General features: G+C 40.8%; 1 protein-coding gene across 1 annotated transcript in view; it reads right to left on the bottom strand.

The window, feature by feature from the left end:
- The window catches only part of LOC108987321 (phosphoglucan, water dikinase, chloroplastic), a 39974-nt gene that overhangs the window by 1725 nt on the left and 12324 nt on the right, over positions 1-25925 (bottom strand). Inside the window, exons 8-18 of the mRNA XM_018960212.2 lie at positions 17846-18013; positions 17697-17749; positions 17166-17374; positions 16920-17038; positions 4445-4515; positions 4193-4310; positions 2392-2478; positions 2204-2290; positions 2037-2113; positions 1714-1879; positions 1512-1623 (exon numbers count right to left, since the gene is read on the bottom strand). Of these exons, the coding sequence (XP_018815757.1) occupies positions 1512-1623; positions 1714-1879; positions 2037-2113; positions 2204-2290; positions 2392-2478; positions 4193-4310; positions 4445-4515; positions 16920-17038; positions 17166-17374; positions 17697-17749; positions 17846-18013 (1267 nt within the window). The remainder of the gene's footprint in view (positions 1-1511; positions 1624-1713; positions 1880-2036; positions 2114-2203; positions 2291-2391; positions 2479-4192; positions 4311-4444; positions 4516-16919; positions 17039-17165; positions 17375-17696; positions 17750-17845; positions 18014-25925) is intronic.

Genomic DNA, 25925 nt, shown 5'->3' on the forward strand with positions numbered 1-25925 from the left:
TAAATGCGTCACACTACATGGGATACTAGAGAGAATATATTAGATAAAAACTCGTGGAGCTAAACTGATGGAGTAAGAGTGCCATGAGGTTAACTATGAGAAAACACCCAGTAATATGTGCGCATGCGCGTGCACAAAGGATGTTTATTACAAATGGACACACAAACATTTTTGTAAGAATAATAAAATTAAAAGGGAGAAAAATACACAAGAATACAACAAAAAGAGATTGATTCAAAATTTTCCCTGAATTTTGACACGTCCGTGTATGAGTAAATCCTACATGGAAATTCAACACATTCTAATGTGGTGATGCAACATTTTTTCTACAAAGGGTTAAAAACATGTACAGGCAATGGTATTATCCCCCATATTTCAGTAAGCACGAGGAACAAAAGTTAACCCATCACATCAAAGCATCATTGGTAAAACAGGAATCAATTACCGTCTTGTTTTGAAGTGCCAATTTGAACCCTTAGTTACTTTCTAACTGGACATATTCTAAACAACTTACAAAAACAATGGTAACATGTATTACATGTTTTCCCCATTATATCATCTGCATATCACGCGAACATATAATTTAACTGTATATCATTTTTGCACATCAAATCTCAAATCCACTGAAAAACGTTATGAAACCATGACGGCTCTGCATATCACATGAACACACAATCTTTTGTTATTGGTATAGCCTTGCAATCACATGGGCTTGCAATCCCAAAGAGCCCTAACAGAATCATATAACAGTAGCATCTACATGAACCATTCAATTGGCTGCAAAAAAATATATATATACAGTAGAGTATTTTCATTAGTTTAGGTTTAGTTGTAGCATGCCAGATCCACAATGTTGGTCCTCTTTCTAATAGCTAAGTGTTTGGGACCGATGGCAATTCAAGGGTCTTGGGTTCATGCACAGCAGTCATAATAGCTGAAGCTTGATATAGATCAGGAGCCTATACGAGGGGTTGTTAGAGTATTTTTTTTTTTGTTAGAGTATTGTATACTCAATATACATTGTCGACCCACTTTCCAATGGCCCAAGCTTCTGAGACAGATAGCAATTCAATAATTCCAAAGAGATCTTTAGAAATAATTAGGGAAAAAAAGAGAGAAATGAACAACATCAAAAACCATGTGTGGGTGTGAAATTTGGGTTTTAAAGAGAAAGGAACAAAGCTCAACCCTCGGCACAGAGAACTCTATGGCAAACTCAAAACTACTTCTGCTTAGCCCTCGCAATTTAGATGAATCCAAAAATTTAAACTTATAAATGTGACAAAAGGATTTGTTTGTGAGATTCTTTCTGCTCTCAAATGATTCAAATTAATCAAGACCATACACAATATTTGGAAGCTATCAGAAGATAAATTAATTAATAGTTCGAAAAAAGAAGACAACTTTAGTATACTACTGTTGTTAAAAAGAATAAAATTTCATGAAATGCTCATGATGCAAGAGTTTTTTTGGGGAAGAAAACATGCAGTCCCCAATCACCACAACATTACCTTTATCAGAAACTGCTGACAAAGATGCTAAGCGACCACAAGCAGTAGCCTTGGCACCCGAAGTCTGTGCATCTGCATCAGCAAGCATTATAACCCCACCAGCAAAAACACCCTGGATGAAGATACAACCATTGCCACTTTATGTGAATGTACCAAACATTTTGAGTAGGGGAAACAGAAGAATAGATGAACAACATCATACTTGACTAGAGTAAGGGGCCTTAACAGCAGACAAGGAAGCATCACGAGCTCCTGGGGCTTTAACTCTGGAAGAACCATCACCTGACAGAGTTTTCACAGCAAAATCACCACTGCTAATATCTGATGTAGAGGGAAATAGATTAACACCCGTCAAAGACGCTTCCAACCTGAGAAATTCCACAAATGCAGAAACAAAAACAAAAAAAAAAAAAAAAATTCAAAGCATCAGACAACATGAATCAGATCATCAATAACAACAGAATTCAAGAACATAAATATTAACTAAAAAATCTGGAGACAAAGACAGAGACACAGAAACATAACCTAACATATTTTCCAGTAAGTTTTTGTATTTCAGCAACTTTGTCATCATCTTCACATGTCACAAAGACAACCTTCTCCTGCAAATTATCGTTAGAATTTAAGGATCACATTATTATATTTTGATTCATCTTGTAAGGAATTGACATTCTTAGAGAGAAGAGACTTGCTTGGCGAGCCCTAACACCAAGATGAGATAAATGAGGCAGCTCTTGCAGAAGCACAACTCCTACTATGTTATTCCCAGCCGCTGCTACCTGCCAAATATTCAAATGTGAGTTTACACGTCTATATTATGTATGATAGTGAGATGATATACAACAACAAGAGCATTAGTGTTGTAGGGCATTTTTCAAACCTCCTCGTCCCCATCAGCTTTCTTGACAACAAGAATAATAGGTCCTTTAACTGATGACGGTAGCGAACCAGGTACAATGCTTTCAACCTGAAGTCAAATAACTCAATATTATACGGATGGGTCACAGTCTTACAAAGTATTATAAGAAATCATAGTACTGATCAACATGACAGCTTGAGGTTACAAGCCAATGTATGTATCTTATAGGGATTCATAGTGCCAGAGGTGAAAATATATCTTAAGAACAATAACTTCATCAGTTTACGTGAAGAAATAATTGGAAAGAAGTGCCGACTCAAATCCCAGAATATACATTGGCAAAGAAACTATTTGAACTACATCTTCGGACATTATCCTTTTCTGACAATTACCCAAAGTTTTCAAAACCATTCCTTACCGGCCGGAAAGGCTGACATTTTTTGCACGGGTACGGGAAACCCCTAATTTTCCTTTAACTGATGATTTCAGCCTGTACCGGTGAATTCGGCCATTCCAGCATTCCGGGCGAATAATGAATTCCAGTCCAAAATAAGGCTGCATGGCATTTTTTGTAATTTGCTTGTCAAATGTCGCAATCTCGTAATTTCGCCTGTCATGTATACCCTTCCTGTTGGTTTCTCTTGAATAGTTGAATCTCTTATCTTCCTTCTCTTCCAGTAGCATTCTCGATTTCTTTTTTCTCAACGGTAAGCCTAGTTATTCCCTCCCTCCCTCTATCCCTCTCTCTGTTTGTTATATGGAGAAATCGAAACCTATTAAAATAGGAGGAACATCTTCAATTTTAATCCTATTGAATTTCTGTGTTACAAATTTGTTATCTCCACCTGAATAGTTTCTCGGTGACTCAAGGTGAATATGTTACAGCAGAATATGTTTAATAGATTGCAATATTTACTAATAGTTGAATATAAAGTAGAATTGTTTAGTAGATTGCAATATTTTCTAGTACACCTACGTTAGGTTACAGCAGCTCATTTGTAGTATCGTGTTTGTGTAGAAATATATTGGTTTGAATTTTTCCAAACAATTGTAAATTGTAATTTATTTTTGCTGTTGCCACTTTTAAATTGTAATAAGCTTTAACTTGCTGCCTATACCAAAATCATTAGTCATTACTCATTAAATTCTAATTCTGTTTTGTCTGTTGTATTTGAAATGTTCTTGGGTTTTAAGCGGTATCCCGAAACTGTACATCAGTACATACCAGTATCGAAACATTCCGTTCTAGTACCTAAACCGAAACATTCCCCAGGACGGAATTAAAAACTTTGCAATTACCCTCTTTGACTAGGCAAGTCATCACCAAAAACCAAATAAATGCGACACTAGTGGGTTAATGGGAAAATTAAGTGCATGAGATGGAAAATGGTTTACCCTTTACCAGGGCAGTAAGTTATTTTCCACCCCTTTACGTCGAAACAAACACAGCCTAACTTAGAAACAAACAACTGTTTTGGTGTTGTAAAGTAGGACTGTATTCTCACAAAGCAACATATACCAAGGTCTTCTTCATCTTGAAGATTCGGAGAGGGTTTAAGGTTCTGCCATCACTTCAATTCTTAGTTTGTTAAAGCATTGGTGCTAAAGTTGAATTTCTTACCTCATATTCTTATTTCTTTTAACAACACTAAATGATTTTGTGGACGACTACAATTAAATTAACCTTTCTGATTTCAGCGTTTTCTTTCTGTTCAATTTAAACAGAAACTCAATTACTCATCAAGAAATTTTAGCTGAAACTCAATTTTAAAATCGGTAAAGAAAGGTCTCAATGTTATTCAGTAAAGGCAATTGAGGGTACCTGGATTAATGTTCCCTGAGCAGCCCCAGGAACAAGAACATCCCAACCCTGAGAACCGAGCGTGCTTCTAACAGCTTTTAAAAGAAGGGTACAGAGTTTTGAAACCTGAAAAATTACACTACAAACAACATAGCAATTAAAAAAGTCAGATAACAACGCTGCTAAGATAACTAATTGTTCAACAGTAGATATCAACAAACTGTACCACGCAACAGTGTATTTCAAAAATCTTTAAAGAAACATTAATCATACCCAGCACGGATCTCAGCTTCAGTATATGTCCTTACATTGTTCTCAGGGATTCCAAAAGCTTTTCCTAGTGTCTGCAAGAGCATGAAACAATTTTATGAACTCCAGGGCACCTTATTTTGATGTTTGGAAGGTTAGATACGCAAAGACTGGTCAGTTCTTACTAATTCAAATGCCATTCAAGTATATCTAAATCTTTTTTTTTTTTGATAAGTAAGATAAGTATTATTAACAAAAAGGCAACAACTGCCAGTTACAAAAATGTATGCCCTATTTACAAAGGCCCGTTAGAAACTAGGAAATCCTGAAGTTCCATGCCATTAAAGTCCACAGCAATGGCCCAAGTACAAAGAGTCCTAAAAAAGAAAATTTTTAGTTCTTCCATCGATCTCTCCTTGTCTTCAAACGTCCTCTCATTTCGCTCTTGCCACAGGCACCACATGATACAAATAGGAATCATCTTCCAAATCTCTTTGATTTGATGCACACCTCGGATAAATGTCCAACACGCCAATATATCCACCATGGATTCCGGCATAACCCAAGCGAGATCCATCCTTTGAAATACCTCATTCCAGAGCGTCCTAGCTACCTCACAATGCAAGAGTAAATGATTTACCGCCTCACCTCCTCCTTTACACATACAACACCAGTCTACGATAATTATCTTCTTTCTCAGATTATCTGTAGTAAGAATCTTGCCTAATGCCGCTGTCCACACAAAGAAAAAAGCTTTTGGAGGGGCCTTGTGTCGCCAGAGCCTTTTCCAGGGAAACTGTGCCCCTTATAATAGGAACGAACAGTGAAAACCCCTTTTCCTGCAGGAATCCACCAGAGGCTATCCTCATGCTGGGTATTAGGACTAAAAGAGTATAGATAACTATAAAATTCTGCGAAAATCTCCATCTCCCAATCCTGTGCCGCCCGGTTGAAATTGATATTCCAGTGGATACCCCTTTCTGAGATTCCCATAACCTCCGCCACTGTAGCTTCTTTGGCACTTGCTATTTGGAAGAGAATAGGAAACAACTCTTTGAGGGCACTGTTACCACACCATGTATCCTTCCAAAATCTGATCTTGGCACCTGACCCCGCCTGAAATCTCGTGTGTCAATAAAAAACCTCCCACCCTTTTCTAATATACTTCCATAGCCCTGATGTAGGGTAGAAATGAGATAAGAGATAGAGCAGAGAAAATAGAGAAGAGAAAAGAACGAGAGAGGAGGGAGAGAGAAGAAGAAGACACTCGGGACTGGAAGGGGGCGGCTAGCGCATCTGTTTTGCATTCAAAATCAACTGCCTACAAAATCCCTTCAAAAGTCTTTAAGTAGTAGGGCAACACAAACCCTAAATGAAATAACTAACACATTAATAAAATGACAAAAATAGAAAATGTCTTTAATTAGTAGGGCAATACAACCCTAAATGAAAATAGACAAAACATTAATAAAATAACTAAAACAATAATAGAAGGAGATGTCCTCATCAACTCTCCCGGGGTGGAAAAGCTTGATTCTGCCAAGTTGATGAGTCACACTAAGGCTGCAATCGATCACCCAACCATAAACTAAGTGGTTGAGCACGCTTCTTCCGACGGCCATAAACACGTGTGAGTGGAGGTCTGAATCTGGTGTCTCTGCCCACTTCTCTAGAACAGGCGGCTGGTGACCCAGGCAAAGGAAGGTCCTGCTGGCCCCGATAAAGCTCTAATAAATCTGGATCAAGCTGCTGTAGTGTCTCTCTGGGAATCCATGTACAGTCAGAATCTGGTCGATCGACCCAACGAACAAGGAAACGTTGAACCTCTCCATCATTGGTCAACACAATCTGTTCATCTAGAATAGTATCAATTTTATCTTTGTGTGCTGTGATGGATGGTAGTGGATTAGGAGTTACAAAAGGTTCAGGATTAAGGCTCACAGACGAAGGCAGAAAAGGATCACTGGAGGGATTGAAGTGGCCTTTATAAGCAACTAAGTCCTCAACATTGAAAGTAGGGTGGTAACCAAAATGTGATGGAAGATCAATAATGTATGCATTTGGACCAACACGCTTTAAAATTTTAAAAGGACCAGCACTACGTGCTTGCAATTTGGAAGCGGATCCAGGTGGACGCCGTTCCGGTCTAATTCGAATCATAACATAATCCCCAACTTTAAATTCAACATGTCGTTTATGCAAATCAGCTTGCAGTTTATATGATGCATTACTAGCCTCAAGTTGTTTATTGATCTCAATATGCAAGTCATGAAGATGTTGAACAAAAGCCTCAGCTGACACAGATACATGAGCATGAGGAGACATGGGAATAAGGTCTAAGGGCTTCCTAGGTTTGTAGCCATGAACAACTTCAAAGGGACTCATACCTATAGACCGATTCACCGAACTGTTATATGCAATCTGAGCTGTAGGGAGGATCAAATCCCAATTCCTAAGATTCTCCTGAACCAGACATCTTAATAAGTTGCCAAGACTGCGGTTGACAACTTCAGTTTGACCATCTGTCTGGGGGTGGTAAGCAGTGGAGAATTTCAATTTAGTGCCAACCATATGCCATAGGGTTCTCCAAAAATGACTTGTGAAGCGAACATCCCTATCTGACACAATGGTTTTAGGAAGACCATACAACTTGACAATCTCGTTAAAGTACAACCTAGCGACCTTAGACGCATCTGAAGTTTTGCTACAAGGGATAAAGTGAGCCATTTTTGAGAAACGGTCCACTACAACAAAAATAGAATCATACTTCTTCAGAGTGCGTGGAAGTCCCAACACAAAATCCATACTAACGTCTTGCCAAGGACAACTAGGGACAGGAAGGGGTGTGTAGAGACCAGTATTTTGTCGCTTTTGTTTGGCTAATTGACAAGTGTTACAGGTGCTAACTATCTTAGCCACATCTCTTTTCAAGCTAGGCCAATAGAATTGACGTTCAATCTCTTCTATGGTCTTATCACGTCCAAAATGTCCAGTCAAGCCTCCAGCATGAACTTCCCAAACTATAAAGTCTCTAACTGAAGTCCGGGGGATACACAACTTATTGGTCTTAAAAAGATAACCATCCTCCAAACGGAAACCATCAGTGGTATCCGACTGCCCGCTTTTCAAAGCGAAAAAAGTATCCCTAAAATCAAGACAAGATTCATACTCCTCCTTAAGTCTTTCAAAACCTATGACCTTGACATTCATGATAGACAAGAGGGAGATACGGCGGCTCAAGGCATCAGCTGCTTGGTTCTCAACGCCCTTCCTATGCTTTAAAGCAAAAGAATAAGCTTGCAAATACTCAACCCAACGGCCATGCCTAGAATTCAATCTTTTCTGGGAATTGAGGTAGCGGAGGGCCTCATGATCTGAATAAAGAACAAACTCCTGAGGTAGCAAATAATGGCGCCAATAGCGCAAAGCTTGCACAACCGCGTACAGTTCCTTATCATAGGTAGAGTACCGTTGTTTGGCATCATTTAACTTCTCACTGAAATAAGCAATAGGGTGGCGTTCCTGGCTAAGAACTCCACCTATTCCTACCCCTGAAGCATCACACTCAACCTCAAAGACTTTGGAGAAATCAGGAAGTCGCATGACAGGGGCTTCCGTCATTCGCTTCTTAACTAACTTAAAAGCCTTAGCCGCTTCCGATGTCCACTGAAATTCGCCCCTCTTCATGCACTCCGTGATAGGAGCCATGATTGTGCTAAACCCCTTAATAAAACGACGATAAAATGTAGCCAGACCATGAAAACTCCTGACATCGTGTATAGTCTTGGGCTCAGGCCAACCAACAATGGCCTGAATCTTTGTGGGGTCAGCAGATACTCCAGTAGAAGACACAATGAATCCTAGGAAGACAACCCTATCGGTGAAGAAAGAACATTTCTTCACATTAGCATACAGATTTGTCTCACGAAGAGTGGAACAAACCTGTGTGAGATGATCTAGATGTTGTTCCTTAGTCCTACTGTAAACGAGAATGTCATCAAAGTAGACGACGAGGAACTTACCCATGAAAGGCCGAAGAGCTTGTGTCATCACTCTCATAAAAGTACTTGGGGCATTGGTTAGTCCAAAAGGCATGACCAACCACTCATAAAAGCCGTCCTTCGTCTTGAAGGCAGTCTTCCACTCATCACCCTGGCGAATCCTAATTTGGTGATACCCACTCTTTAAATCAATTTTCGAAAATATTGTGGCACCAACCATCATATCCAACATATCATCAAGCCTAGGGATGGGAAATCGATATTTCACTGTGATCCTATTAATGGCACGACTATCAATGCACATCCTCCAAGAACCATCTTTCTTAGGAGGCAAAAGGGCAGGAACTGCACAAGGACTTAAACTCTCACGGATAAAACCTTTGTGAAGAAGTTCACCCACTTGTCTTTGGAGCTCAGCATGCTCAGTGGGATTCATCCTATAATGAGGCAAGTTGGGAAGGGACGCTCCTGGGACGAGATCTATGGCATGTTGAATATCTTGTAGAGGAGGTAAGTGGTCAGGGAGGTCTTCAGGGAAGACATCCCGAAACTCCTGAAAAAAAGATTGGGCCTCATCAGGGACCACTACTGGAGATGCCAAAGGAACCTCCATAACAACTACAGCAAACACAACAGGAGCACTCACTAGTGCACGCTCAAACTCCGTAGAGTTAATGATATTTAACCCTTTTCGTTCCACAATTTTCTTTGTTTGTTGTGACCCAACAAGTTTTGGAGGTAAAGGGTTAAGATGAATCTTCTTTCCATTAAACACAAAGGAACATGAATTGGATCGACCATGGATAGTCACATCTAAGTCGAATAACCAAGGCCTGCCAAGAATGACATGACCGACATCCATAGGAATGACGTCACACCATATACGATCCTTATACTCTAAGAACTGGATAGGAACCAGACAACGCTCTTTCACAGCTATGGAAGAGGTATCAACCCAAGAAACACTATAAGGCTGAGGATGAGGTACTGGTTGTAATCCAAGACGGGACACAGTAGCCACAGAAACCGCATTAATGCAACTCCCACTATCCACAATGATTTTGCAACCCTTATCATTGATTTTGATATAAGTATGAAAGATGGCATGACGGCGCCAATCATCAGCACCTTTTGGTTGGGTAAGGGTGCAACGTACAACACTTAATCTGGGTGTGTCGGGAGCGTAAGGTACAGAACTTAAATCCGCAGGAAAGGCTCGGATACAACCTAAGAATGTACCCTCATCATCACCTAAATCACCAAACTCTTCAAGATTAGGCTCATAGACTTGATCTTCTAACAGTTCTTCAACTATACCCTCATGTTCCTCAATGACTAGGGTTCGACTAGGACAATTGGAAGAAATGTGACCAAAACCCTTACATTTGAAACACTGCAAGCGGGAGGAAGTCCTCGGAACTTCAGGACCTTTACCCTTATTTTCCCATGCGGGGGACACATTAGATGGCGGAGGTCCTAAGAGAGACTTAGGGGAAAGGGTGGGCGCTGGGGTGATGGAAGGGCGGTTGTCACCGCGCCTTCCATACGGAGTCCTCATGACTGACTCATAGTCTCGGACTAAAGAGTAAGCATGGTCAAGTGTAGCGACACCCCGAAGGACAAGCTCACGTCTAAGGTCATCCTTTAAGCCTTGTCTAAACCTACTCAAAGTCATGGCCTCATTCTCAACAATATGACATCTCATTCGGAATTCATCAAATTGAGTGACATACTCGGTCACTGGCCGATTGCCCTGTGTAAGGGCATTCCATTGGTCCAACAAATTACCCCTGTAAGATTGGGGCAGGTATTTCTCTTGAAGACGACGCTTCATTTCTTCCCAACTCCCAACGGGAGGCGCATGACGCCTCTCAAGGAGATCCTCTACACTTTCCCAAAAGAGTTGGGCAGTGCCAGTTAGTTTCAGGCTAGCAAATTGAACTCTTCGATCTTCAGGGACTCTATACCAGGTAAAGAAACGATCCATATCCCTAATCCATTGAGTAAAAACTTGAGGATCTAAGCAACCATCAAAAGTAGGGGCCTCTAGCTTAATGTTTCTGAATAGACGCTCCTCATGGCGAGTAGGGGACTGAGTACCTTGGCGGTAATGGTCTCGTTCTCGCTCACGATCATAATCCCTACCCCCACGATCATGTCTGACATGTTGTCGATCACCTCGTCGACGACGATGGCGTCTATTTTGGGACACTTCAGAGTTGTCAGACGAATGAGGGAGTTCCTCAAAATTGTTCAACCTAGCAGCTAGGTCCCTGTTCTCCTCACGAGTAGCAGCCATCTCAGTTTGGACAGCCGCTAATTGAGTTTGTACATGTTGCTGGTTATTGGCTAGTTGAGCTAATTGCCGAGTGAGGGCATCAAATTGGGAAGGGTCCATGGTAAAAGTACTGGAACTAGAGGTGACAAGACGACCACTACGCAACTGCATGCAATGCAACACTCGCTAAATGAAGTGCAATGGAGAGATCAATGAACAATAAATACAAGCAATGAAAAATATCAACTGAGCCAAATAATAATGTCTTTTTTTTTTTTTTTTTTGGGATTAAGTAAATTCAAAATACGGCAAACAAATAATACTGACGTTTAAAATAATAAAGCAATGGACAAATGTTTAATCATCAAACAAGTCCAATCACGTAGCAATGCTGATTTTTTTTTTTTTTTTTTTGAAAAGACAATCAATGCAAAATGAGAGTAAAGCTTCAGGCTATGAAAGTGAGAATGGAAACACAAGACATAGGAAGTAAAACGAAATTCAAGTGTCGAATAAATCTGGCCGTAGCAAATGCGGGTTTGGCTAACTTCTCTATGGTAATAGCAACACAGAGAAAACAATTAATACATTTTCAAAAACAAACCGATAGTGTAAACCAAAGAAGGAGATAGTAAACTTCCCTCTGTCCGATAACTGTGCACTATCGATGAGAATCACGCGGACGTATAATCTGAAACCACGCGGTGTGTATGGGCTGAAACCACGCGGAAGTCGCGAATGTATGGGCTGAAACCACGCGGAAGTCGCGAGAGGAGAACCCGAAGGAGAGTTCGACGTCTGGTAGAGGGAGAAGAATCGGAGCTGAGATGCTGCGTTTCCGGCGTCGTCTGCCTCCAGTCTAGTGATTTCGGCAAGGTCTGTGCTCTTTTTTTTTTTTTTGGACTGTTGTCTCTGTGTATCTCGGTACTGGGTATTTCGGGAGAGGCCGAGGGTGAGACGGAGGTAACGGGGAGGGTCGAATCACTGACTGAAGAGAACCCAGTTCTCGACAAGGTCTTCGACGGGCTTTGCTTTGGCTTGGATCGAAGGGAGCTCAGGGGGGTGGATTTTCGGCGCTGGTTTTCGGAGGAAGGAGATGAAGCGAATGGCTCGGTATTGTTTGAGAAAACAATACAACCGGCTCTTGATACCAATATGATGTAGGGTAGAAATGAGATAAGAGATAGAGCAGAGAAAATAGAGAAGAGAAAAGAACGAGAGAGGAGGGAGAGAGAAGAAGAAGACACTCGGGACTGGAAGGGGGCGGCTAGCGCATCTGTTTTGCATTCAAAATCAACTGCCTACAAAATCCCTTCAAAAGTCTTTAAGTAGTAGGGCAACACAAACCCTAAATGAAATAACTAACACATTAATAAAATGACAAAAATAGAAAATGTCTTTAATTAGTAGGGCAATACAACCCTAAATGAAAATAGACAAAACATTAATAAAATAACTAAAACAATAATAGAAGGAGATGTCCTCATCAAGCCCCCTTCCATGTGCCCCTCTAACTTCTCTAGTACACCAACCTTCTCCTAAACCACCATATTTATTTTCTATCACAATTCTCCATAGGGCTTCTGGCTCCTTGGTATATCTCCACAGCCATTTACCAAGTAACGCCCGATTAAACAGCCGCATATTTCTGATATCCAAACCGCCATTGGAGATAGGATGGCATACCTTCTCCCATTTGACCAGATGAAATTTAAACTCGTCTCCCATTCCACCCCACAGAAAATATCTCTGTAACTTCTCAAAAAGCCTCGCCACATTTACCGGAATAGGAAATAAAGATAAGAAATAAGTAGGTAGATTAGAAAGTGTGCTTTTAATCAAAGTAATCCGACCCCCTTTTGTCAAGTACATTCTCTTCCACCCTGCCAGTTTCCTCTCTATTTTTTCAATTATTGTGTCCCAAATCGAGCGTGCCCTCGGAGCTATACCCAAAGGTAATCCCAGGTAAGTCATAGGAAGAGACTTTATCTTACAACCCAACGTGTCAGCCAACTCCCTAATATTCTGAACCTCTCCAATCGGTACCATCTCAGATTTATCATAGTTCACTTTTAGACTAGACACTGCTTCAAAACACAGTAGACACGCCTTTACAGCCCGCACCTGGTCCCGATCAGTTTCGTACATAATAAGCGTATCATCTGCAAACAACAAGTGAGAAATGGTAGTAATGTCCCTGGTTGGAGAACCAATTTGGAAACCCCTAACAAAACCATTAGCCGACAAGGCCGAGATCATCCTGCTTAGTGCCTCCATCACAATAACAAAAAGTAAAGGAGATAACGGATTCCCTTGCCTCAGACCACGAGAACTCTGAAAGAAACCCTCAGGGCTACCATTAATCAATACAGAAAACCGTACCGTAGAGATACACCACCTAATCCATGACCTCCACCTTTCACCAAAACCACACCTACCCAAAAGATGTATGAGGAAGTCCCAATTAACATGGTCATACGCCTTTTCCATATCCAACTTGCACATAATACCTGAGTTTCCCTCCTTCAATCTGCTATCCAAACATTCATTGGCAATTAGAACCGCATTGAGGATCTGTCTTCCTTTAACAAAGGCATTTTGAGGCTTAGTCACAATTTTTCCCAGAACCTCACTTAAGCGATTTGCAAGCACTTTTGAGATAATCTTGTATACTCCATTCACTAAGTTGATAGGCCGAAAATCCGAGATCTCAATAGCCCCGGCCTCTTTAGGAATCAATGCAAGGAACGTGGAATTAAGACTTTTCTTAAATTTTCCAAACGAGAACAACTCCTGAAACACCTTCAGAAGATCTTCTTTAATCACCTCCCAGCATTCTTGGAAGAAACCCATAGAGAAACCATCCGGTCCGGGGACCTTGTCTTTTACCATTTTTCTTACTACATCAAGAACCTCTTCCTCATCAAAAGCCCTCTCCATCCTGACCACATCCCCTGGTTCAATAATGTTAAACACCAACCCATCAAGAGTAGGACTCCACCCCTTCTGTTCAGTAAGTATCTTTTCAAAAAAATCAACCACATGTTCTTTGATAACCTCTTCTTCTCTACACTCCACCCCCTCAATTTTCAACACCTCAATGTTATTGTTTCTTATGTGCGAGTTTGCAATACTATGAAAATACCTCGTGCTCCGATCCCCTTCCTTTAACCATAATGCTCTTGACTTTTGGCGCCAAGACATTTCCTCCTGCAATATTATCCTCTCAAGATCTGCGCCCAACAAAGTTTTCTGTGCTTGTTCTTCTTCAGTAAGAGGCCTCCCCTCCTGTAGTCTTTCTAACACCTGTATTTCCATCCACTTGGTATTTTTGTTCTCCTCCACATTGCCGAAAGACTGTTTATTCCATATTCTTAGATCTCTTTTTAAAACTTTCAGCTTATTTGCAAAAATAAAGCTGGGTGTACCCTTAAACTGATAAGAAATCCACCACTGTTTGACCCTCTCCACAAAACCTTCTGATTTCAACCACATATTCTCAAACTTAAAATACCGTCTACTACTCTGAATACCTCCACAATCCAGTAAGATAGGCCAATGATTTGAGGTTAACCGGCCCAACCGCTTTTGCCATACGTCGGGATACTGGCTTTCCCACTCTGGTGAAATCAGGAAACGATCCAATCGAGTCCATGTATGATTATTAGACCATGTAGCAAAGCCCCCTGCTAGTGGTAGATCTATCAGATTCAGGTCAAAGATGCACTCTGAGAACTCCAAGTTTGCTGGCCTCAATCTTCTATTTCCAAAACTTTCACTTTGGAATCGAGCAACATTAAAATCACCCCCAATACACCAAGGGAGTTCCCACCAGCAATGAACCCCAGCAAGCTCATCCCACAATAATCTTCTATCCACATCTAAATTGGGCCCATAAACCTCTGCAAAAGCCCACAAGAAACCATCCGCCACACTTCTAAAAGAGCACGCTACCATATATTTCCCTATGTAATCCTCTACTTTCTCCACCACCCGCCTATCCCATAACAATATTACTCCTCCCGATGCCCCCGAAGAAGCCAAATACACCCAATCTACATAATTATTACTCCATATACTCCTCACAATCCTCCTATTGATTAACTTCAACTTCGTTTCTTATAAACAAACGATGTCCGCTTTCCACTCACGAAGTGTCGAATTCGAGTACTCTTTTCTACCTCATTAAGACCGCGGACATTCCAAGACACAATTTTTGGCTTCATTTATGAACATACGGCCCCTTCCCTTTTACCCTACTCCTACCAGGACTACCCTCCGAATTCATCGACCACATCAACCTTTTGAGCTCCCGATTCTGCTTCAAGTCCCCCTTCCTTTTATGTTGATTCCCAGCTTCCATAGCAGTTAACAATGCTATGAACTGCTCTTCATACCCCTCGCAATTAATCCCCACAAAATGTTGAATCTCTTTCACTTTATGTAATACCCAGTTTGAAGCTTGATTTGGAAAACAATAGTTCAATGGGATAGGATTGCTACTCTGGAAATTCTGAAAATCCTCCCCCACAGAAAATTCCTCTAAACCCAACTGATCACACAACTCAGAGAGGGCTAAATCATCCTCCACCGAGTGCATGAAATCCTCGGACTCCTCATCCCCAACCTCCGACTCAGAAACCTCTAAGGGTCTGATAAATAACTTCGCCAGATCCACCCCCGTGCCTTCCATAGAAGTCGGTAAAATCTGGGTCGCATTTTCCCGGATTTCGAGCTCCTTCTGTGCACAGAACACCGGTGACGCCTCGTCGGCGGCCTCGTCGGCGATCTCTACAGCTGTCGTCGGCGGTTTCTGTGCTACCTCCACCATCGGAAGGCTTTTCGGCACGAAGCCGAGGCTGGGTGTCGCGCCGCTGTGATTCACGCGTTTCTAGGCAAGAACCTCCGACTCAGATCCTTGCCCGCCCGTTTGAAACTCGGGCTGGACCGGCTGGGAAGGCCCAGCCCCTGTAGAAAAAGCCGGGCCTCGCTGGAACTTGGGCCGAGTCTGCCCATTTAGTTTCCTCCAAACGGCCCGCCCCTTTTGTTTACTCTGGTGGGCCTCATTCCGGGTTTTACTAGGCCCAGCCCCTTCACCCATATCTCCAACCCGCCCCACGTTTCTTCTTAATGCTTCCGTGCCTTCTTTTTTCTTTAGCCCCTCAACAAAATACACGATATCAGCCATATCTCTCTGCAAATACCGTAGCTGGCCTTGCATCTCCATCAGTAGCCTTCGCACTTCCCACGCCTCCTGACACGCCGCGGATCTCCTACCATGGCTATGGTTCGGGATTGCATCTCGACTCCACTCCCTTTGTCTCCTGTCAGAGTATGTCCCTCCATCTTCCTGTTTCGTCCTAGCTATCGGCAACGACGAAGATAAGGCCTCCTTATACGTCCGTGACTGAACCGCCTCCTTCCCATTGTTCACCTGAGCTCCTCCATTGACAGGGACCTCTCTACCCCTTTCAAACAAAGCCTCCCGCATTTTCCTCCAACCCCACCCATTATTTCCTTTTGGAATGCACAATACATTTCTCCTCCCCCCCTGGTTATATTCCGACACTTCAAGATATCTTCCTCTATAATTTGCGCATCGTTGGGCAATAAGACTGCAGTAGCCATCTCTAGTTGCTGAATACACCTCATTCTTCCTCTCTCTTAAACTTTCCTCTAACACCTTCCTCAGCCAATGCGTTGATGATGCTCCCAGAATCACTGTATGATCCATCTTCCAGCTTCTCTCGGTGACTCTCACTGATCCACCACTCCCTTTTGACAGAATAAATCTTTTGGATTCAATAACCACTTCTATGGGATAACCCATATTGAAATGAAGCAGTTAACACCACAAGATTTATTTCACCATTAACAGAAACTATCGACGAAGAAAAAACCAACCAGCGTGATAATTTTCAAACGTGCATGAGAAAACGGAGGAGGGCGAAAAGTGTACGGAGAGAAATTGTTGGAACATTATATAAGGAGCTACCTCTAAGAGAAATCTCACAGAGGGATTGTATTCACAAAAATGTAAGGAGCTACCATCTATCAAGAAACACTGAAAATTTTACTCATGCAGTTCATAATTGTACCGCAAACAAGAAAATCATCTTGAATAAGTCATCATTTCAAGTAGACTTCTTAATGGAGTACAAGATTTAATAAAACAGTACCTATGTCAACCTAAAGGAGAAAAACGGCATTTTCTTATTACCTGGACTTTTTGAGGGAATATTTCAAGAAGTGCTTCAGTATATTCTTCAGTTAGCCTCCTTGCTCTATCAAGAGTAGCCTTAAGCCTTAACGCCCACATCGTTTTGCCATCTTCATCTCCTTCATTATTTATTTAAAACAACAAATAAGTACTGGGATTACGAGTTTTACACAAGAATACTACTTTGGCCAGAAGATCAATTAAAGAACATACGGGGAAAAAAAAAAAAAAAGATGATGAAATTACCTTCCCTTTCAGAGAGACCTCTCTCTCGCCAGGCAAGGAGTTCATTTTCAATAGCAGCAGATTCCTCTGGCTTCCAACCAGATAACCATAGCTGATGAATGCCAACACTAAGCACCCCAAGAGGACCATTCCAAGGGTTTATATCCCTTGATTCCACACTCTTTGTTAGCCAATGAGCCCCTCCCACAGCTTCAACCTCATTGAGGAATCTATTAAAATAGATGTGTGTTAGCAAGGCATTTAATCACAGGAAGTGTTGCGTAACAAAGGCAAGATGATGAATTTTTAATAGCAATTTAAGATGATTTCAACAAAGGGTTGTAATTACTACTACAATCAGCGCATTCCTTTTACAGCTTAAACATAGGATGCCCATGTATTTGTAAAGTTGACAGGTGTCCAACAAGCCAATGGGTAAGAGGAAAAAGTGTATTTCAGATTTATATGAATGATCAACAAAAATTTTTAAGAGTGTTCTTGTTATCTCCATTATTTGAGAACAAAATATAATTAGCACATCCAGAAGTGTACCTGCTTAAAAGAACAAATGAATAATCCTCAAGCCCAATCTCACATAGACGCCACTGCTCTCACAAGAGAAAGGGAGATAAAAAGAAAATTCCAATTTAGCTTCATGTTTCATTTCGTTCACACCAAATAAGTACCAAAAGTAATTTCACCTTTTGACGCATGGCAATTGCAGTGTCCGAGGCATCATTTCTGAGGCCACTTTCAAGACCCTTTGCAATTTTTTCTCTGAGAGCATTCAAAGATTGGATTGCTTTGAATAATAGATCTGTGCCTATGTTTTCTGAAACAATACTTGATCCCTCAACAGCATCCAATTTCTGGAAATTTTCAAGTCATCAACACTTATGATCAGATATCACAACTAAAATGATTAACACAACACAACATGGATGAATCAATATAAAATCAGCTCAAGGATGAAGTACAATAACAGGAGGATGAGGTGTTTGAAAACATTCCTAGCGTGGTACTATTATACAGTAGAAAAACAAAACGTTGTGCATGCTATAGTTACCACACACTGGTCACACATTTTCTTTCAAGTTTTTTGGTTCAGAAGTCATACTTTGCCAAATATTAAATCAAAATTCTGACCTACACAAGTATTTAAGCAGACATAATAACTTTTATTTGATCTTCTCTCCCCTGTTGATTTGTCTCTGGAAACACATCAGCACGCACACACACATCCTTTCAACAGTAATTAAGCCAGCACCTATCTGAGGATCATAGTAAACATAAAATCATAAAGATCTCAAAATAGCTTAAAATCCCAGGAAAAATCCCTTCTTGGGAAATGGTTATAGTGGGGTACCATCAGGAAGGGGAGGCATTATGAAGGATTGTGATTGATTCCAAATATGGGAGTGCTAGGGTGGTTGGTGCTCTAATGAAGTGAGAGGTGCACATGGTGTGGAGTCGTGAATATATATTAGGAGTGATTGGGGAGATTTCGCCGGTCATGTTAACTTTGTGGTTGGTGAGGGCTTCAGGGTCAGCTTCTGGAATGACTCTTGGTGTGGTGGCAGATCTTTTGGATATCTCTAGTGGCTCTCCACCACGGAATGTGCGTTTTCTTAGAGCTGCATAGGATCGGGAAATTGGTGCTATTTCTGATTTGTTCAGCTTGTTGTATGCTACAAGGATTGGCACCTGAGAATAAGAAGTTTACTGTTAGATCCATGTACAAGGTTTTGTCTTGCCAGTATTGTAATTCTTTTCCTTGGAAGTATATTTTGAGAAGTAAAATCCCTTCCCAAGGTTCCTTTCTTTGGTTGGACAGCCTCTCTTAGGAAATGCCTGACCATTGACAATCCAAGGAAGCATGGGCTTATTGTTATGGATTGGTATTGTGTAAAAAATATGGCGAACCTGTGGACCATTTATTACTTCATTGTGAGTAGGCGAAGGTGTTATGGGATGAAATTTTTAGGACTGGATTGGCATGGGTGATGTCTAGGAGGGTTGTGGATCTTTTTTCTTGTTGGAGAGATCTTTGGGGTAACTCTCATATTGCTGCTGTATGGAATTTGATTCCTTTGTCTCGTGATGCATTTGGCTTGAAAGGAACGGCATGAGCTTTAAAGATCAAGAACTCTCTTTGGGCGAACTAAAATGTTTTTTTTCCACACTCTATTTCTATGGGCTTCAGCTATTGAATTCAATGGGACTAGTGTACATGATTTTCTTGTATCTGTTTCTAATTCCCAAATTGTAATTAGGTGTTCACTTTCACATACTTCCTATATACTTGAGCAATGCCTATTTACTTGATATTCAATAAGATTTCATTCTTGCTTATAAAAAATCCCGGAAAAACAGTAACCTTGCATTTTCAAGCTCGATATTGCCAACTCTGTTTGTCAAATTAAGTACCAGTGAACAAAACGTAAAGAAAAATTGGGGCTAAGATGACTTCAGAATGAATGACCAAACGATAACCGCACAACCCAAGATGCAAGAAGCATACAAAGCTCTTTTTTTAAGGGCAGACTGAAGACTCGAAGTTACTGTGAGGGACTGAATCTATCATAGTGGAACTCAAATTATATAGATGCTACTTCAAGCTCTCTATTCCAGGCAAGAGCACACATCATGAACACGAGGGCTACTATCACCACTAATTTGCACTTGGCTCAGAAAACAAAGCCCAACAGAGATCATTCGTGAAAGAGGATCAAGACAAATTTCAGGAAAAAGAAACCAAAAATTGACAGTCAAACAAAAATATAAGAAGATTGAGATATATTGCAGAGCATAAGTCTAGTAATCTCATGCAGTAGTAGGTGGTGAAAATATTTTTTAAGGCCTGGGATTAAGGAGTAACAATGTTCAATCTATGTCCTATTAGGCTAACCCAAAAAGAATCCAATAAAAATTAGGAATCCTATAAAATGAGTTTTAAACTAACCTGTCCTAGGGATATTAGAATTTGTTAAAATATTGACTATTGATAAGCTAAGAAAGCAAGGATTCTTAATAATGGATTGGTGCTTTATGTGTAAAAGCAATGGAGAAACAGCGGATAATCTTCTTTTAAACTGCAAAGTGGTCAAGGCTTTATGGGATGATATCTTCTCTAGGCTTGGGATTGCCTGGATCATGCCTAGGAAGGTGGTTGACTTAGGCCCCGTTTGGATTTAGAAACCATCTCACCTCATCTCATCTCATCATTACAACTTTCTCAAATTTCTATACAAAATATAATAAACAATTCAACTTTTTCAAATCCCAAAACAATAATAATATTAAAAAATAATATTCTAACAATATTTTATTTAACTCATCTAAAACCATCTCATCTCATCCCTTCTCATATCACTATCCAAATGAGCCCTTATTGTTATGCTGGAGAGGAATTTAGGGTAATCGTCAAATAGCGGCTGTTTGGAAGATGGTGCCTCTATGTTTAATATGGTGTACTTGGAATGAAAGGAATGGTTGCTACTTTGACAACAAGGAGCGGTCGATGGAAGGGTTTAGGGACTTTTTCTATCATACATTGTTACATTAGGCTTCAGCCATTGTATTGAATGGGACTAGCCTTAATGACTTTTATGCTGATTTTCACAGCACAGCTTGTAATTGGGTTCACATCTTGTATACTTCCTGTGTACCTGGGCTATGCCTCATTACGTGATTAATAAAATTTTCTTACTTATTTAAAAAAAAAAAAAAAAAAACCATCCTCTTCCATCAAGCCAATCGGTGTTCAATCTTCTCAATCACACCCTATCCCATATGTAATTTGCCTTAAAAGCATCACTCCAAGGAAGGTCAAGGTGTTTAATAGGCCAAGTGGAAACCTTGCACCCAAATAAACTAGCCAAACTATCCACATGATGGACATTTCACACAAAAACCAACTCTGACTTGACTAAATTTAATTTCAACAAGCGAGAGATCGGGGGAGAGTAGGCTTCGGCCTACAATGATGAAGTTCTCATATTTCATATTTGAGTTGGGTTTGGTGGACATTCCTCATATGGGTGGAGCATACATGTGGTCAAACAATCAAACATGATCTAGATTTGACAGATTTCTTGTTTCTTGGATTGGGAAACCCATTATCCAGAGTTATGTAAAACAAGACTACTCGCCTCTTTTCAGATCATTTTCCTATCTTGTTAGATTGTGGAGGTATTCGTGGAGGGCATAGGTATTTCAAATTCGAGAATATATGGCTGAAACTGGGGGCTTTGTGGAAAGGGGAAATGGTGGTCCTCCTATCTAATACATGGCACCCCAGTTTTGTTTTTGTAGGTAAGCCGAAAGCTTTGAAAGGAGATCTCAAGATATGGAATGCACAAGTTTTTGGAGATGTAGGCAATCAAAAGAAGTCTCTAATTGAGGAACTACAGGAGATAGAGAGGGTAGAGGAGGGTCGGGCACTTTCTATGGGGGAACTCTCTCGCAAGACAGGATTAGTTCTAGAACTTGAGAGAGTTATCTTATTGGAGGAGATTTCATGGCGCCAAAAATCTCGAGCATTGTGGTTAAAAGGAGATAGAAGCACGAAGTTTTTCCATAAAGTGGCCAATCCACATAGGAGTAACATTGAGATGTTAAATATTGATGGTGTTGTGTCAACGGAGCTTCCAGTGATTCAGGAGCATGTTGCTGGTTTTTGGAACAATTACCTACCAAGCAAGTAGTGTGGTGGCCCAAACTCGATGGATTAGCATTTGAGACCATTGAGCAGCAAAGTGTTGCCTGGTTGGAGAGGCCTTTCGATGAGACGAAGGTTTATGAAGTGGTGAGAAAGATGTTCAAAGACAAAGCACATGGTCCAGATGGTTTATGTATGGGATTCTTCCAATCTTGTTGGGAGGTGGGCAGGGATGATTTGATGAAGGTTTTCCAGGAATTTTTCTCATTTGGGAAGTTTGAGAAAAGTCTCAATGCCACTTTTAATCCGTTTATTCCCAAGAAGGATGGGGCTTTGAATGTTAAAGATTTTTGGTCTATTAGTCTTGTGAATAGGGTGTATAAGATTATCTCCAAGGTTTTAGCAAACCGCTTGGGGTAGGTTTTGGGGAGGATTATTTCGAGACCCCAAAAACACCTTCTAAAAGGAAGACAAACATTGGATCCAATACTAATCACCAATGAATGTCTAGATAGCATATTAAAATTAGAAGAACAGGGTGTTCTATGCAAGTTGGATATGGAGAAGGCTTATCATCATGTTAACTGGAACTTCCTTTTATACTTGCTTGGGAGGTATGGATTTGGGGAGAGGTGATGCTCATGGATTAGATATTGCATCTCAACTGTGAGGTTCTCGATTTTGGTGAATGGCAGTCCAATTGGTTTCTTTACTAGTTCACGCAGCCTAAGACAAGGTGATCCATTGTCCTCGCTTCTCTGTCATTGTTATGGAGGCGCTTAGTAGCTTGATGTCCGCTATGGTTGACAATGGCTTTATGGATGCATTTTTGATTGGTGACACCAATTGAGGCACCCTTAACATTTCTCATTTGTTGTTTGCAGATGACACCTTGGTATTTTGTAAGGAAAAACAAAATCATATTCATTATCTAAGGGCTCTCCTACTTTGCTTCGAAGCTATCTCAGGATTGAAGGTGAATCTATCCAAATCAGAGTTGGTCCCAGTTGGAAACGTTCGTAACAACCGGCAGTTGACCAACATTCTTGGATGCAAGGTCTCCTCACTTCCCATGAAATACCTTGGCCTTCCTTTGGAGGCCTCTTTCAGGGCTAAATCTATATGGGATAAAGTAATAGAAAAGATTGAACGTGGATTGGCAAGTTGGAAGAGATTGTATAGACATTTGTAAAAAAGGGATAGGACCACCCTAATCAAGAGCACGTTGTCCAATTTACCTACTCACTTCTTATCTTTATTCCCAATTCCCGCTAGTGTGGCGATCCAAATAGAGAAACTCCAGTGTTATTTCCTTTGGAGTGGGTTGGGGGATGAGATTAAGTTCCACTTGGTCAAGTGAGATAAGGTTTGCTCTCCAATCTCTACTGGTGGGTTGGAAATTAGAAACTTCAGAGCATTCAACCGAGCTCTTATTGGGAAATGGTTGTGGCGGATATAACATGAAGAGGGAAACTTTATGGAAGTTTGTGATTGATCTCAAGTACAGGTGTGTGTGTGTGTGGGGGGGGGGGGGTACTAGAGAGGTACAAGGGGTGTATGGAGTGGGAGTTTGGGAGTACATACAAAGAGGTTGAGGGGAGTTTGCTCGACACACTAGAATTGTGATGGGTGACGAATCTAGAATAAAATTTTGGCATAATTTATGGTGTGGAGATCGAGCTCTTGACACATTTCCTACAGTTTTCAAGATTGCGTGTGAATTGGAAGCATCAGTGGCAGATCTCATGGAGATGTCCGGTGGCTCAATCTAATGGAATGTAAATTTTATGAGGGCGGCTCATGATTGGGAAGTTGACAGCTTTGCTGATTTTTTCAAAACCTTGTATGCCATGAGATTGAGCACTTAGGAAATTGATAAGTTGTGGTGGACGCCAGCTAGAAACAGTGCTTTCTCTGTCCACTCCTTATATAAGACCCTCACCAATCCGCCACATAATAGCTTTCTATGGAGAAGTATTTGGAGAAACAAGGCACCTCTATAGACGAACTTTTTCGCTTGGACATCTTCTCTGGGCAAGATTTTGACTATGGATAACCTACAAAAATGATGGGTGATTGTCGTGGACTGGTGTTGTATGTGCAGAAAAAATGGTGAGACTGTGGATCATCTCCAATTGCACTGCGAGGTAGCTAGATCACTATGGGATGATGTCTTTAGAAGATTGGAGTTAGCCTAGGTTATGCCAGCTAATCTGCTATGGTGGTTGATGTCTTTCTTTTTTTTTTTTGATAGGTGCTATGGTGGTTTATGTCAACAATATATATATAGATATATATACACATACATACATATACATATATGGCAGTAAATATGTATACATGTATAGGAGACCATTTTGTTAGACACTAGGCTGTTGTACAGTTTCCCTATTTAGATTATTTCCTTACTTAGATTGTTACCTTATTTACATATTATTTGTAGGCTGTAATTAAGGTAATTTTGGGCTTTTTAATAAGAAGGAAACTCTCAATTGAGAGTATTCAAACCAATTTGACATGGTACTAAAATTTCTGGGGTATTTTTTTTCTTTGGGCTGTCAACAGTCTCTGTTCTTGGGCCGGTGCTTTCTGGTGCTGTCGGCAGTTTCTGTTCCTGGGCCAGCGCTTTCTGGTGTTGCCAGCAGCTTCTGTTCTTGGTGGTCGGCACTTTCTAGTGATCTTGGGCTATCGACGACTCTTGGTTTTGAGCAGTTTCTGTTCTGTGGTAGTCATGTCAGGCGAAAACTCAATAATTCGCTTTAATGGCCAGAATTATGCAAGCTAGGAATTTCAGTTCAGGATGTTTGTGAAAGGGAATGAACTATGGGGTCATTTGGATGGATCTTCTACGGCTCCTATTGATCTCAAAGAATTTAGTTCATGGTCCAGCAAAGATGCCAAGATTGTTTCCTGGCTATTAAGTTCCATTGAACCACATATGGTCAACAATTTTCGTTCATTTACTACTATTATGGAGATGTGGGATTATTTCAGGCGAGTCTATTATCAAGACAATACCGGCCGGAAGTTTCAAGTAGAGTTAGAAATTGCCAACTACAGACAGGGTAATCTTTCTATTGAACAATTTTATGCTGGATTTCTTAATTTGTGGAGTGAATATTCTGGGATAGTTTATTCTAAAGTTCCCAAGGAAGCCTTAGAAGCACTGCAAGTTGTCCATGCTGAGAGTCAAAGAGACCAATTTCTAATGAAGCTAAGACCATAATTTAAGACTATGCGAGCTGGTTTGATAAACCGTAATCCTGTTCCTTCCTTCGATGTGTGCTTGGGGAGATTATTACGAGAAGAGCAGCATCTTGCCACTCAACTTGGCCTAACTCAAGAAACTGTGACTACTGAGATGGTTAATGTGGCTTATGCGGCTCAAGGGAAAGGAAGATGCAAGACACAAATACAGTGCTACAGTTGCAAGGAATTTGGGCATATTGCAAAGCATTGCAACAGGAAATTCTGCAATTACTGCAAGAAGGAAGGACATATCATTAAAGACTGTTGGGTGCGACCTCAGAATCGACAAGGTCAAGCGTTTAACACTACTGTCCAGTCCAATTTAGCTATTGTCCCCTCTGTTCCTGCTCCAGGGCAGTAACCAACAGCCGATTCTTCATCTACTCTTACACCCGAGATGGTCCAACAGATGATTGTCTCCGCTTTCTCTACTTTTGGCCTTCAAGGTAAGGGAAATCTACTCACCTCTCCTTGGTTGGTTGACTCTGCGGCTTCTAATCATATGATTGGAAATACTGATACTCTACATGATGTTCGTAAGTACAAGGGTGACCAGCACATTCAAATAGCCAATGGTAGTACCCTTCCTATCACTGCAATTGGAAATCTGGGGTCTTCTTCCAATAATGTATTTGTGTCACCAGACTTATCTATAAATTTAATTTCTGTTGGGCAGCTGGTAGATAATAATTGTGAAATTCACTTTGATCGTAATGGTTGTTGTGTGCAGGATCAAGCGTTGGGGAAAGTGATCACGGAGGGGCCTAAAGTGTGACGTTTATTTCCTCTTCAGTTTTCCATTTCTAGTTTTGATTCCTTTGCTTGTACTGTTATTGCTAATAATAGTAATGTTTGGCATAAGAAATTGGGAC

The sequence above is a fragment of the Juglans regia genome, chromosome 7 (assembly GCF_001411555.2).
Source record: "Juglans regia cultivar Chandler chromosome 7, Walnut 2.0, whole genome shotgun sequence".
Lineage (NCBI taxonomy): Eukaryota > Viridiplantae > Streptophyta > Magnoliopsida > Fagales > Juglandaceae > Juglans > Juglans regia.